The sequence below is a fragment of the Saimiri boliviensis genome, chromosome 5, assembly GCF_048565385.1.
Source record: "Saimiri boliviensis isolate mSaiBol1 chromosome 5, mSaiBol1.pri, whole genome shotgun sequence".
Lineage (NCBI taxonomy): Eukaryota > Metazoa > Chordata > Mammalia > Primates > Cebidae > Saimiri > Saimiri boliviensis.
The window spans coordinates 50,147,472-50,161,522 of record NC_133453.1 but is presented as its reverse complement, the minus strand read 5'-3'; the positions used below and the strand labels follow the sequence as shown (position 1 = coordinate 50,161,522).

At 40.4% G+C, this 14,051-nt stretch overlaps 2 protein-coding genes across 5 annotated transcripts in view; one reads left to right on the top strand and one right to left on the bottom strand.

Annotated features, from left to right (window-relative positions):
* Nucleotides 1–14,051, top strand: part of MFSD6 (major facilitator superfamily domain containing 6) — an 80,844-nt gene that overhangs the window by 23,037 nt on the left and 43,756 nt on the right. For all 3 annotated transcript variants that reach the window (XM_010351565.3, XM_010351567.3, XM_010351566.3), the window contains exon 2: nt 3,662–5,240. In XM_010351565.3, coding sequence (XP_010349867.2) covers nt 3,715–5,240 — 1,526 coding nt within the window. In that variant the 5' untranslated portion in view covers nt 3,662–3,714. The remainder of the gene's footprint in view (nt 1–3,661; nt 5,241–14,051) is intronic.
* Nucleotides 4,585–14,051, bottom strand: part of NEMP2 (nuclear envelope integral membrane protein 2) — an 86,368-nt gene continuing 76,901 nt past the window's right edge. Inside the window, exon 10 of one of the 2 annotated variants that reach the window (XM_074399353.1) lies at nt 4,585–4,656. The gene's annotated coding sequence lies outside the window, so the exon portion shown is untranslated. Of the gene's footprint in view, nt 4,657–5,234; nt 7,344–14,051 lie in introns of those variants that run through there. The other variant, XM_039469877.2, reaches the window with a different exon arrangement.

Here is a 14,051-nt window from a genome sequence, read left to right as displayed (position 1 = left end):
CTACTTGGGAGGCTGAGGCAGGAGAATCGTTTGAACCCAGGAGGCAGAGGTTGCAGTGAGCCGATATTGCACCATTGCACTGCAGCCTGGGCAAACAGAATTTCTGTTCATAAGCTACCATTAAAGATTGAAATGGCGAGTCAAAGAGTGGGAAAGATATTTTTGTAAGATATATATATGTATATATATATGCAATTACTCCTCATATTTAGTGGAAGGCCTTACTAACTCTGAGCTCTTGTGTAGGGTCATTGGGTTGTGTTGTTTAGTTGGAGAGGCTTCAATATAAGCATACAGCGGTCATTACTCTTAGGCTAACCAGATTCTCTGGAGAAGAGGCTTCAACTTTCCTGCCTAGAGGATGGAAGTCTTGCTAGCCACTAGGAACCTCCTGAGAAAAGTGGGATGGGGAAAGGGGCCAAGGCTCAGAATCCAGGATGTGTATGTTCACTTGATGCCCTGCTTTCAGCATGGCCCTGCTTACAAGTCTGCTTGGTGCTCTATGGCCAGAAAAATCTCTGTGTATTTTTGTTTGTTTGTGTTTGTTTTTGTTTTTTTGAGGCAGAGTTTCGCTCTGTCACCCACACTGGAGAGTGCAGTGGTGTGATCTCGGCACACTGCAACCTCCATCTCTCGGTTCAAGTGATTCTCCTGCCTCAGCCTCTCAAGTAGCTAGGATTACAGGTGCCTGCCACCATGTCTGACTAATTTTTGTATTTTTAGTAGAGACAGGGTTTTGCCAAGTTGGCCAGGCTGGTCTTGAACTCCTGACCTCAACTAATCCACCCGCCTTGGCCTCCGAAAGTGCTGGGAATACAGGCACTTTGTAAATCTATGTAGTTTCCAAATCAGGTTTTTTCTTAATAGCTGGGATTACAAGTGTGAGTCACCACACCCGGCCAAAACCTCTGTAGTTTTACTTTCCAGAGGAAAAAAACCTATTTGTTTGGGGTTTAGACTTTTGGTGTCAGCTCTATTTGAGCAGCTCCCCAACCCATACACACACACACACACACACACACACACACACTCTCTCTCTCTCTCTCACTCACACATACACTCTTTCTCTTACTTAAAGATAAATCTAATATAGCTAACTCATGAGGCTTTGAGGGATTCTAAGTAGTAAATTGTATTAGTTCTTGGCTTTCCCTATAATCAACCAAGGTTTTAGTTTTCTCAGATCTACCAAGTCTTTTACCAATTGTTTACTTTCTGCTTTCCAGAATTTTATTTTATTGCTGTCATGTGCCCCTTAATCTTTCTAGCTTGAATTATGACTCTCTCTCTCTCTCTCCCTCTCTCTCTCTCTCTGTGTGTGTGTGTGTGTGTGTGTGTGTGTGCGCGCGCGCGTTTGTCATTTTAGTGGATTCAGGGAAGGATTCAAATGACATGTGTTTGATCTGCTCTCTTTACCCAGAAGTATCATATAATTTTATACATTTGAGTCACAAGAAATGTTTCTTTCAATTTTGAGCTCAGGAATTAAATCAATTTAGAAAATAGATTTGAGGAGAAATTATTTGTTCTTTTCAGAAATTGATATTTTTATCTAGTAAAGAAAGTGAAAGAAGGCTGGGTGCAGTGGCTCCCGTTTGTAATCCCAGTACTTTGGGAGGCCGAGGCAGGAGGATCACTTGAGCCCAGGAGTTGGAGAACAAACAGCCTGGGTAACATGGCAAAATCCCATCCATACGAAAATTAGCTGGACATGGTGGCATGTGTCCGTAGTTCTAGCTACTTAGGAGGCTGAGGTGTGAGGATGGCTTGGGACCGGGAGGTTGAGGCTGCAGTGCTGTAATTATACCACTGCACTCCAGCCTGGGTAACAGAGTAAGACCTTGTCTCTCAAAAAAAAAAAAAAGAAGAAGAAATGAAAAGATGGTGAAAGGAATTAATACTCCTACAATCAGAATATGTTCATTGCAATAACATAACTCTTGATGCACGTAAGACTTTTTGACTCTTTTAATCATACAATTTAATCTTTAATAGAAGAAAGGGAAATTCTGATGGGATGTGACATAGTTCCTATAAATTTATATTGCTAATCTCTTATATGAAAAAGTTTCTTTTTCTTTTTTTTTTTTTTTTTTTTTTTGAGATGGTGTCTCACTCTGTTGCCCAGGCTGAAGTGTAGTGGCAAGATCTCAGCTCACTGCAACCTCTGCCTCCCGGGTTCATGCGATTCTCCTGCCTCAGCCTCCCCAGTAGCTGAGACTACAGGCACGTGCCACCCACCTGGCTAATTTTTGTATTTTTAATAGAGATGGGGTTTCACCACGTTGGCCATGATGGTCTTGACCTCCTGACTTTGTGATCTGCACTCCTCGGCCTCCTTAAGTGCTGGGATTACAGGCATGAGCCACCATGCCAGGCCAAAACACTGTCTCTTAAAAAGGTTTACTGACATCTTATCTAAAATGTGTTATTTTTCAGTTTAGTATGTCTTAGAGCAGGGTTCTCCAACCTCCAGGCCACGGACCACTCACTACCAGTCTGTGGCCTGTTAGGAACCGGGCCACACAGCAAGAGCAGGCCAGTGAGCATTATCATACCAGCTCTGCCCCCTGTCAGATCAGCAAGACGTTAGATTTGCATAGGAGCACAAACCCTATTGTGAACTGTGCATGTGAGGGCTCTAGGTTGTGTGCTCCGTATGAGAATCTAAGAATCACCCTGATGATCTGAGGTGGAACAGCAGTTCATCCCCAAACCATCCTCCCCTCCCCATCTGTGGAAAAATTGTCTTCCATGAAACCAGTCCCTGGTGCCAAAAGGTTGGGGACTACCATCTTAGAGCGTGTTTCCTGAAGCCACGATATCAGGGTTCAAATCCTGGCACTGCCACTTATTAGTTAAACCTGACATGACTTGCTCTTCTCATCTGTAAAATGGACAAGATAATAGGGCTATTGTGCTGAATATGAATGAATGAATACATGTAAAGATCTTTAAATGTTATCTGGTGCAGAGTGCTCAGTAAGTGTTATCTGCTCTTTTTTTCTTGCCATTTTCTTAAACTGCCATCTATAAAGCACATCTGGAGAACTGTACATAATATATGCAATGCGAAGACTACTTTCTTAGCAGGGTCTTTGTCATGGCTCCAGTGGGCAATATAGTTGCAACAGTGCCGTTGGCTTCCTCTTTCTCATTATATTTGTGGTTGTGGTTAAGTGCAACCTGTTTTTCCCTAGAAACAGAATGGTTTTGCTATCTTTACTTTCTAAAGAATTCTAGACTTCATAATGCAGTGGATTTGTTTGAATAGTAAAATCGAGAAACTATAAACAGTGTTTATTTTCAACTCTGTATTTGGTATAGACATAATCCCTATCATTTGTACTTTTTTTTTGGAAATCAGTGAAAAGACTGGGAATGAATCTGAGCTGTAAACCTGCCATTAGAAGATGTAATTAGTCAGTGGCCACAAAGAGTGTTCGATTTTTTTAAGCTGTTTTTCCTTACCAGTATTTTGTGGCTGCAAGTGGTAAATGATGGGAATTCTCTTTGGCAATTATTATATTAGTTACAGTTTGTAACTACTTAATTTCCCGCAATTTCCTGTTTGCATGTTATGATTTTCATTACTACTTAATTTCCTGTTTACATGTTATGATTTTCATTACTAAGCCATCTTTTATATTTTACTTTACAGATCAACAATACAAATTCCGAAGGTTGTGAACTTGCTGATGGTGGTGGTAAGCCATGGCCGATGACAAAGTTGCTATCTTAACGGATGATGAAGAGGAACAGAAGAGGAAGTATGTGCTTGCAGATCCCTTTAATGGTATTTCCAGGGAACCAGAACCACCTTCGAATGAAACACCTTCCTCCACAGAAACATCTGCTATTCCTGAGGAGGAAATCGACTGGATAGAGAAACATTGTGTTAAGATAAACAACGATCTTCTGATTTCCAAGGTCTTTTATTTTTTCTTTTACTCGGCCTATGGCTCTCTGTATCCCCTTTTGCCTGTGTATTACAAACAGCTGGGAATGTCACCAAGCCAGAGTGGACTATTAGTAGGTATTCGCTACTTCATTGAATTCTGCAGTGCCCCCTTTTGGGGTGTAGTTGCAGACCGCTTTAAAAAAGGCAAAATTGTCCTCCTCTTTTCTCTTTTGTGTTGGGTTTTATTCAACCTGGGCATTGGATTTGTCAAACCTGCTACCTTGAGATGTGTACCAAAGATTCCCCCAACAGCTCACCCCACCAATGCAAGTCACCAGTTAACTGTCCTGCCAACGAATTCTTCCTTTACCTCTTTCCTCACCATATCACCAAAAATGCATGACAAAAGAAGCCTGCTTTTGGAAACAGTCTCAGACACTGTTGCTTTGCCAACAGCTCCAAATAAGAATAGTGAACCCACTCTTCAGCTCCAGACAGATGAAATTACTAACCGTATGATGGACTTGACTTTGAACTCAAGCACAGCAACCCCTGCCCCCCCAGGAAATGTAACCAAGGAGACAACCACTGTTATTGTCACCACCACCAAACCTTTACCTTCTGACCAAGTCACGCTTATTTATGATCAACAGGAAGTCGAAGCTATATTCTTGGTGATCTTGGTAGTGGTCATAATAGGAGAATTTTTCAGTGCCTCTTCTGTCACAATCGTAGACACAGTCACACTCCAGTATCTGGGAAAACACAGAGATCGTTATGGGTTGCAGCGCATGTGGGGCTCCCTGGGCTGGGGCCTGGCGATGCTGTCTGTGGGCATCGGGATTGACTACACCCACATCGAAGTGCTCATTGACGGAAAGGGGTGTAAGCCCCCTGAGTACAGGAATTACCAGATCGTCTTCATCGTCTTCGGTGTTCTCATGACCATGGCCTTGATCGTTGCCACTCAGTTCCGGTTCCGCTACAACCATTTCAAAAGCAATGATTCGAAAGGGAAAGAGGTGGAGATCCCACAGGTGGAAAGGAACAACTCCACAGAGTCCTCTGAGGAGACGCCAACCACCACAAGCCACTCGCAGGCCTTCAACTTTTGGGACTTAATCAAGCTGCTCTGCAGCGTGCAGTACGGCTCGGTGCTATTCGTGGCTTGGTTCATGGGTTTTGGATATGGCTTTGTGTTCACCTTTCTCTACTGGCATTTGGAAGACCTGAATGGGACTACAACCCTCTTTGGGGTCTGTTCGGTCCTGAGTCATGTGTCTGAGCTGACAGCATATTTTTTTAGTCACAAGCTTATTGAACTGATCGGTCACATCAGGTAAGGACATGCTTACCATTGCTGCCCCCTCAACAATTGAACTTAATCTTTTTATAGTTTATACCTCCTTCTACTACATTTTAAGGTATTGTAATTTGTGTTGAGGGTAGGGTTGGAGTGGAAATGGGGCTTTCTGTTTCTGTTCCTCCTCAAAATAGAAACAAAAGGAAAGGAAGTCATGAACCTGGTTGGATTGTCTCAAATAAACAAAGAATGGCTTCCTGTGCTCTCCCACCCCTCAGAAAAGACCTATAGGCTACCTAGCTGTGTGCTAGGAGACCGTCACAGTAAATGTTTTCAGGTATAGGAACACCAACTTAGTAAACATATTATTCCATGGAGGGTCCACCTGTCTTAGGTATTTATGAAGCAGAACTTAAGTAGATAAAGTGGACTGTTTTAAGTCTTTATTCTCAGCCTCTGCTGACATAGATGAAGCCTGAATATATGGCATCTAAAGATGTCCATTATATCTAATAAGACTATATGGTGATATAACCCACCATAATCCCTAATTCCATGATATTACATGGATGAGGCTCTTACATATTTTTTTTTATTATTACATGACTCCCTGCATTTTTGTCTACCATGAAGACACAGGATATTTTAAAATATTTCTTCCACCTAAAATTTCCCATGTAATTCTTTTAGTCATTAAAAAAAAATCTATAGAGCACAGTGGCTCACACCTGTTAATGCTAGCACTTTGGGAGGCTGAGGCAGGTGCATCACTTGAGGTCAGGAGTTCGAGGCTAGCCTGACCAACATGGTGAAATCCCATCTGTACTAAAAATAAAAAAGTTTGCTGGGCGTGGTGGCACACACCCATAGTCCCAGCTAATAGGGAGGCTGAGGCACAAGAATCACTTGAACCCAGGAGGCAGAAGTTGCAGTGAATTGAGATCACACCACTGCATGCCAGCCTGGGCAACAGAGTGAGACTCCGAAAAAAAAGCGCTGTAAGTGTCTAGAGTTTCTTGTTGTGTACTGTTTCTCACCATTAATGTGTACCTTGCTCTTTAGAGATCTTTCTGCTCTGTTGGCTCTACATGTGGAGCCAGCTCCACTTAAGCATTCTTTCCTTACAGAAAAGTATGACATGTCTATTCCTAAAATGTGAAGTTGCTATAACTAAAAGAAAGCAACCATATGTGTTTGTATTTAAATCTGCTATTTCTATAAGAAATTAAGAGAAATAGACAATGACAATGTTTGACAAACTTTATTTCCTTTCTATTAACTGAAGAAAATGTTTCCTAATTTAAAGTTTCAACCTAGAGTCAATCGTTTCTTTAAACAATTGTGATTTTTTTTCTCGTTGGGTTTGGTTTCCCTGGGTCTGTTCTGTCTTCTACCTGGGTTCAGCTAGTGTATTGTTTCTCAACCATTAAACTCACCTAAGACAGCTTTGAAAGCTCCTAATGTCCAGACTGTACCCAGACCAATTACATGAGTCTTTCTAGGGGTGTACCTAGACATTCAGAGTTTTTACAGCTTCCTAGTTAATTCTAGTGTGTACAGCTAAGGTTGAGGACCACCAGGCTAATGAGAGGCATAGGTGAGGGGAGGACTAGAAGAAGTGAGGCAGGGGGAAAAAGCAGGGCATTTACGTCTCTCTTTCCAGCTTCATATGGCATATTTGTGTAAGATTTGGAGGTGGTTCCCTCTAGTCCTCTTTCTGGCCTCTGGTAGTTTACTTTCGTGCATGTGCTGGTTGGTACTCAGCTGAAGACATGAGGGGAGGCTACAGATCTCTAAAGCCCTCTCTGTAGCTGTCTTCACTTGGACACTCTGTCCTGCTTTCTAGACTCTCAGCCTTGTCTCTTAGCTCCGGAGACTCTGTGAGCTGTTGCATCTCACTGAGGCTCCACCCACTGTGGGTGACCCTGAGCTCCAACAACATTCTCTCCTCTCTTTATTCTTCTGCCTGCGGCCATGGAGAGGCTGCCTGTGGTTCGCACAGTGCTCTGACTTCCCAGCTCTTCTGTCACTTACGTAACCAAGACCCTGAATTAAGTCAGAATGGTGCCTGCCTCTGATGAGATCCTTACTCATATACCACTCTTCACTGCTTTCAAAGACTTCTGATGGCAATTGGCACTGTGAAGAAACAGAATAGAAATAGAATAACTCAATTTTTTATTAAAAAGCAAAAAGAGGGTGGACCTTAAATAACCTTTTCCCCCTTCTGATTCCTTACCGGAGGATTAATTCTTCTTTTCAAATGGTTTTTACCACAATAAAAATGTTTTAAAAGGTGATTTAATTCTCATAGTAAATTTGGAATAATGAACTCTACATGCTCTACAGGACCAAGTATTGCTCTGTATTTAAAAATCAAAATCCTAGACATTTGTTCAATTTAACTGAACAGTTATTTAGGCCCAAAGAACCCCAGATTAATAGGATGCAGGGGCTGAAATACTAAAGGGAAGGGTGTTGGAGAAAACAGAAGTTGAGGCCAGAGGGATGCTGGGATCAGCAACCTGAATTTCTTCTGGAGGCAGTAGGGAGCCATAGCAAGGTTCAAAGCAGGGATGGCCATAGATTTTCACATGTCCCTCCCTGCTTTGAACCTTGCTATGGAGGGTAACTTTGAAGCCAGGAATCCACTGAGAAGGTTCTTAAAATAGCCTAAATAAGAGATGGTACAGGCCCGAAGTGCAGCAGTAGCAACAGAAATTGAGAGTAGGGATTCGGGAAATAAAATTGACAGAATTATTTGGATGTGGTAGTAAGGTAGAGACCCCCACATTTCCAGCTTGGTATGGCATTCCAAAAATCTAATAGGAAATTCAGAAAGGAGATGTAGAATGGGGTGGGGGTGTTTAGTGTTTTGCTTTTCGTTTAGTTTGAAGTTGAAACATCTAGATGGGAGGTCTAGCAGACAGTTGACTATTATAAGCCTGAAGCTTACTGGGGAGGTTAGGACAGTGGATATAGATTTGTGACAGTTAAAATCATGAATGTTGTGGGTAAGATCAACAAGGAAATCTTGTGGTCTAAGAAGAGAAATGGGCTGAAGAAAATAAGTTATAATTGTCTCCAAGATATTATCTCAGGTTTCTCATTTATTGAAATATTGGTCTGTGCTTTATTGCTTAAAGTAAGCATCCTTATGCTTGAGAATATTTTGTGTTATATGGAATTGTGTCATTACAGTATTACTGTAACCTGTTTCCATATATTGCTTCAGCAGCAACTGAATTCCTGAGCATCCCCCCTAATATCATCACCTGAGCCAAGTACCCTCTGTGGGTGTTCCTAGGTGGGCCTAAGACATAAGCAAAGGAGAGAAAAATAAAAGGAGCAGGACTTTAAGGATCACATAGTGATTATGAGCAGAGGTTGAGTCAGATTGCCTGGCTCTGCAACTTGGAACCATATGGCCTTGGACAAGTTACAGAACTTTTTCATCTCTGTTTTGTTATCTGTAAATAGGGATATTATTAGTACCTGCTTCTTAAGGTTTTTTTTATGAAGAGTAGATAAGATAAAACGTGGCAATTGCTTCAGCAATGACCAGCATGTATTAGTAGTTCAGCTTATTTTGTTTTGCTTTTTTCTGTCAATCTTCTGACATATTATGCTGTTTATAACTACGAGACCCATTGAATCTGGTAAAAATACAAGTTGATAGTACAATATCAAAAATACAAGTTGATAGTACAATACAGATGATTAAACCTGCAAGGTCAAGATATTTGTGATTTCCAAAATAACTAACATTTCCCCTTAAACATATCTTAGTCCAATTGAAATTGTTCTGCCCAAATTTGTGATGACTAGATTGTCAAATGGAGTTATATTAAATCAGAAGTGCACTCCTGATACAGCCTTTATATAATAGAATGTTTTGTTCTTATAAACAAAGATTGTCTTCTTAAAGATTAGTCTAGTCTGGGTGTAGCTCACGCCTGTAATCCCAGCACTTTGGGAGGCTGAGGCAGGAGGATGGCTTGAGCCCAGGAGTTCAAGACCAGCCTAGGCAACAGAGTGAGACCCTGTCTCTACAACAAATAACATTAGCTGGGCATGGTGGCACATCCCAAGCTACTTGGGAGGCTGAGGTGGGAGGATCTCTTGAGCCCAAAAGGAAGTCAAGGCTGCAATGAGCTGTGATCACACCATTGTGATCATACTGTGAAACAGGGTCTTGCCTTGTCACCCAGCATGGGTGGGTGACAAAAAAGAAAAGAAGAAAAAATGATTAGTCTAATTAAGTTAATCAGTACTGGAAAATGAAATACTTTTATACTTTCAATTTTGTAGGGTATGTATAAAAAAACTGGTGATTTGATGTCATCTGGCTAGTTAATTAAATAAAAGGTAATAACTTTTCTTAGCACTGGTGAAATGAGACCTGTTTGGGCTGTGTTTTCTTTGCCAGAGCAGTACACGTAATTGACTGTGGCTTTAAGCCCAGTGTATGAGTATTCTTGGTCACTGCCCAGTTTTTCACAGAGGTAGGAAGATTCCATGTGGAAGCCTGCCAGCCAACTTACAGGCATTGTAGAATATCGTTTAGCTACAACATCAGTTCTATTGTAACCATCAGTGTCAGTTTTTAAAATGTGAAATAAATGAGTGCTCTGTGGCAGTGGAAGACTTTACTCACAGTGTTTGAGGAAGGTGGATTGCAGACTTAAAGTGGCTTTGTGTTCTTTTCTTTTTAATTATGGTTCTATTGAAGTCATTCTCCAGAACTCAGTTTTTTGGTTTTTGTTTGTGTTTTTCATTTATTATATAAAAAGTATGGTAAAGCATGCACACACACATACACACACACACACACACACACCCCACACACCCCCCACACACACAATTTCATTTATTATATAAAAAGTGTGGTAAAGCGCACACACACACACACACACACACACACACACGCACACACACACAACCACACTGTAACTCCTGAAATTGAATAACCAGCCCAACATTTCTACAGGGGTTAAAATTTATATCATTTTGTGTAACTTTATTGTTACAATTTTGAAAGTGAATATTAGAGTGCTACATCCTCCATTTCATTCAAAAGCAAGTGTTTCATAAAGACAATGTTTTGCGTCCTATTTTAAATTCCAATTGTTTTATATAAAATCATAGTAAAAGAAGTTAATCTTTTTCCTTTTTTTTTTTTTTTTTTTTTTAACACTGTGTGTCTTGGTAAATTAACTCTAGCATACTGGAAAACAGATACAGAGATAGTATAGTCCAGACCGCTTATTTTACAGCTTGCCTGAGGATACAAGCCTAAAGTCTTGCACCCTTCAGAGTAGGCCTTGGTGCTAATTGAGGCCCTTTGATGGACCTGGCCTGGCTTCCATCCTGCCTGTGCTCCTTATTTAACTGGACAATTGTGGCATGCTGCATGCGCTGAGTCTTAGTTTTATTCATCTGTAAATCTGGAGATACTTATATTAGAGAGGATTACAGGAGAACTGATGCAAAGCACTTAGAATGGAGTTAGGCAGATAGCAAACATGCAGGAGGCAGTCGGTGATGCTGTCATTGTTACTATCAGTGGGCGGGGGGGATTCAGTGGCATTTGAGTATTAGTTCCATTTAACTCATCAGAATATTTAATAAAATGTATAATCTAACTCCTTCACATGCTAAAAGTAGGGCTTAAATATGTTCTGTCTCCTTTTCCAGAGCATCTCTCTTTTTAAAACGTCCAAAACACAAAAAACACTACACACTGTTTAGAGAACCCGATTTTTTTTTTCTGACTCCGCCAGCCTTTCTCAGTGAGGGCTCCTCAGAACCACAGAACATACAGAATGACTTGAGTGACCATTTCTTTTTTTTTTTTTTTTTTTTTTTTGAGACGGAGTCTTGCTCTGTCGCCAGGCTGGAGTGCAGTGGTGCAAACTCGGCTCACTGCAACCTCCGCCTCCTGGGTTCAAGTGATTCTTCCGCCTCAGCCTCCCAAGTAGGTGGGACCCCAGGCACGTGCCACCAAGCCCAGCTATTTTTTGTATTTTTAGTAGAGACGGGGTTTCACCAAGTTGGCCAGGAGAGTGACCATTTCTTTAATTCTCCCAAGGATGCCATATAACTACCACCATTTGGATGCATGAAAGAGAGAATAATTTATTTCATATGACAGGGGATTTAGAACCTAAGGTCTTATTTTTCTCCTGGTACCTTGGTTTAAAAATCTCATTTGCAGGGTCAGTTGAAATTTTAAAAAAAAGTTAAATGCTTCTTTTTTCATTAATTACTTTGAAATCAGATTTATAGCATGGTAATATGGAAAAATTAATGCTTCCTGTAATTGACTAATGGAAAAAAGGGTCGTTTTTTTCCTTTAAGTTCTAAGGATTAGAGATCTGAGATTTGAAAACAGTTTTATTTTTTATGGGGGTAGGTGATTTGCCAAAGGATATATAACCTGTATTAAACTCTGGGACTAGGAAAAAAGATACATGATCCTGCCTTCTTCTTGATCAATCAAAGGGCATGAATTTTAATATTTAAAAAAATTATTTGTGAAGTAAGTTTTAAAAAAATCCTACCCAATCAATAGCACTCTCCGAAAGTGAATGACTTAAAACATCATCAAATGATCTTCAGGATTCTCCCCTGTCTTGTGATGAGTTTTAGTTTCCTAAGACCAAGATGAGATTAAACCTTGTTGAACTTTATCTGAGTTTTAATAATCACAGAATTATTGCAAACTCTGAAAGAGTTTGAGATTATAAGACTGTACTACTTTAGCAACATGGAAGCCAGGTGGATGGACTCAGGGTGTATCCAAGGCTGCACAGTTCGGGAAGTTCCCCCAGATCTTTTGACTGCCTGCCAGAGTGTTCTGTCCGGCAGAAAGGCACAGGCACTTTACTCTGCTAAATCCTATAGTTCCAGCTGCTACAGCTCCCTAGCTCCCTCAAAAATAAACCCAACTGAAAAGTAGTTTAAACTGGGAGAGCTATGCATTAGCAGTAAAATCTGTCCAATAACTCACTGGGATCTAAGTTGGAAAAAAATTATCTGGCCATGTCATGAAGTTTTTAAAATTTAGGGGATCAGGGAGAGGAAGGAACTAGGAAGGCATATTCCATTTATAAAGAAGCTAATGAAACATGGACTATAATCTAGAAATTCCAAATTAGCCAAAGATAGGAAAGCTACAGTAGCTAGACATTTATGGATGTTCATTCTGGATCTGCTCAACTCAAAACTACATACTGGTGGGAATACAAGAGATGAATACTTGGTTCTGGTCTCTTTGGCATTTATATCCTGGCTTTAAAGGTAAGCTTAAATGTCAACCACCTGCAGAGCCATCTAAGACTGTACTGATTCTATTTTAGAACAGGCATGATTTCAGGGGTGAGGGACTTAGGGATTCTGAGGATCTCTCCCAGTACACTGCTCAGAAAATACAGTAGGCCTGAGCCACCTGCTGGGACAAGTCATAAACCATCACCACAAACATTTATCCAGAGAGTTCATGTTTAGCACAGTCCTAAATGTTTCAGAGAAAACTAAACATATGCACTGTCTCTCTGATTCATAGGCACAATACTTGAAAGGATGTCTTGACACACAAAATATTAAAATATTAGTGCACTCAGGGTGTCTGAGATGGAATTATTTTAACACAGTTGAGTATTCGAGAATGGAGCTAATTAGAGCTTTTCTAATCAGAGAACACAAAGTTAGTGATTTCAGTTTTGTTTTGTTTCGTTTTGCTTTTAGCCAGCAGGACAGCTGGCAATGTTCTGTTAGACATGAGTGATTGGGTAGGACTGAGGATAGGTCAGTGTGAGTCCATCACCAATGGATTTCATTTTTCCTTTTGTACAAACTTGAGAGCTTTGGATTTGTTAAAATATGAGCTATTATGGATTATTCCTGTCTTACTAAGTCCTCTGCTAATATATGGAGGACACACACATATTGTCTGTGTCATAGTACATATGAAAAAATGACCTACCTAGTGATATAAATAAGCCACATTAAATAATAAATTGCTTATATTCTTCCTAGTGCCACATTTTCGGCATTATAAGCTACCATCTTTGTAATAGCTGGCATATGAAATAATTATAATTGTAGCCATTATTTGTATGTGGGTAGATTTCTATTTTCCTATTCCCTTCATATTTTACCTCCAAAGATATTAATACCCATTTTTGTAGGAAAAGCTCCTTAGAGCTATTTCAAATGTAGGTTCTCATTATCAACATTGTAAGCTATGGAGTCTCAAAAACTGAAGAGTTTATGATCAAGAACTGAAAAGGAATCATTTGGTTTTTATAGTCCCTTTTAAAGAATGTCTTTGCAAAGAAATATCTTACTATATAATATAGCTACCAGGCTGACTTATTAATAACAACATTACTTATAATTGAGCTATTCACAGTTAAGAAGAAAAGGCTGTTGTTGCAAGGTAGTATAAATGAATCCAGGGCTTTTAGTTGCTGCTGTCACATGGTTTCCTTTCTCTTCCACCTTCAGTGGCTGGGTGGTTGATTGAGGCACTTGCTGAGTTAAAGAAAGGAGGACAACCACCGTATGTACTGTACCTTTTGTGATTGCAGACTGCCCTTAGACTGCCACCATCTAACAGGCTGAGGTGATGGTCAAGGTGCATGGCAGACAAGAGTAAAGACGGTTCCTGTAGATTCCATTACCTAGACAACCACTGTGGAGACCAATTTAGCATTCTACGCTCAGCTCAAGTTAGATATTCCCTATAGCCTTAAAATTACATTTTTAGGTAAATACCTCCCTAGAGAAACTCATACACATGCAGAAGGATGTGTACAAGGATGCTTACTTGCTTACTGTGGC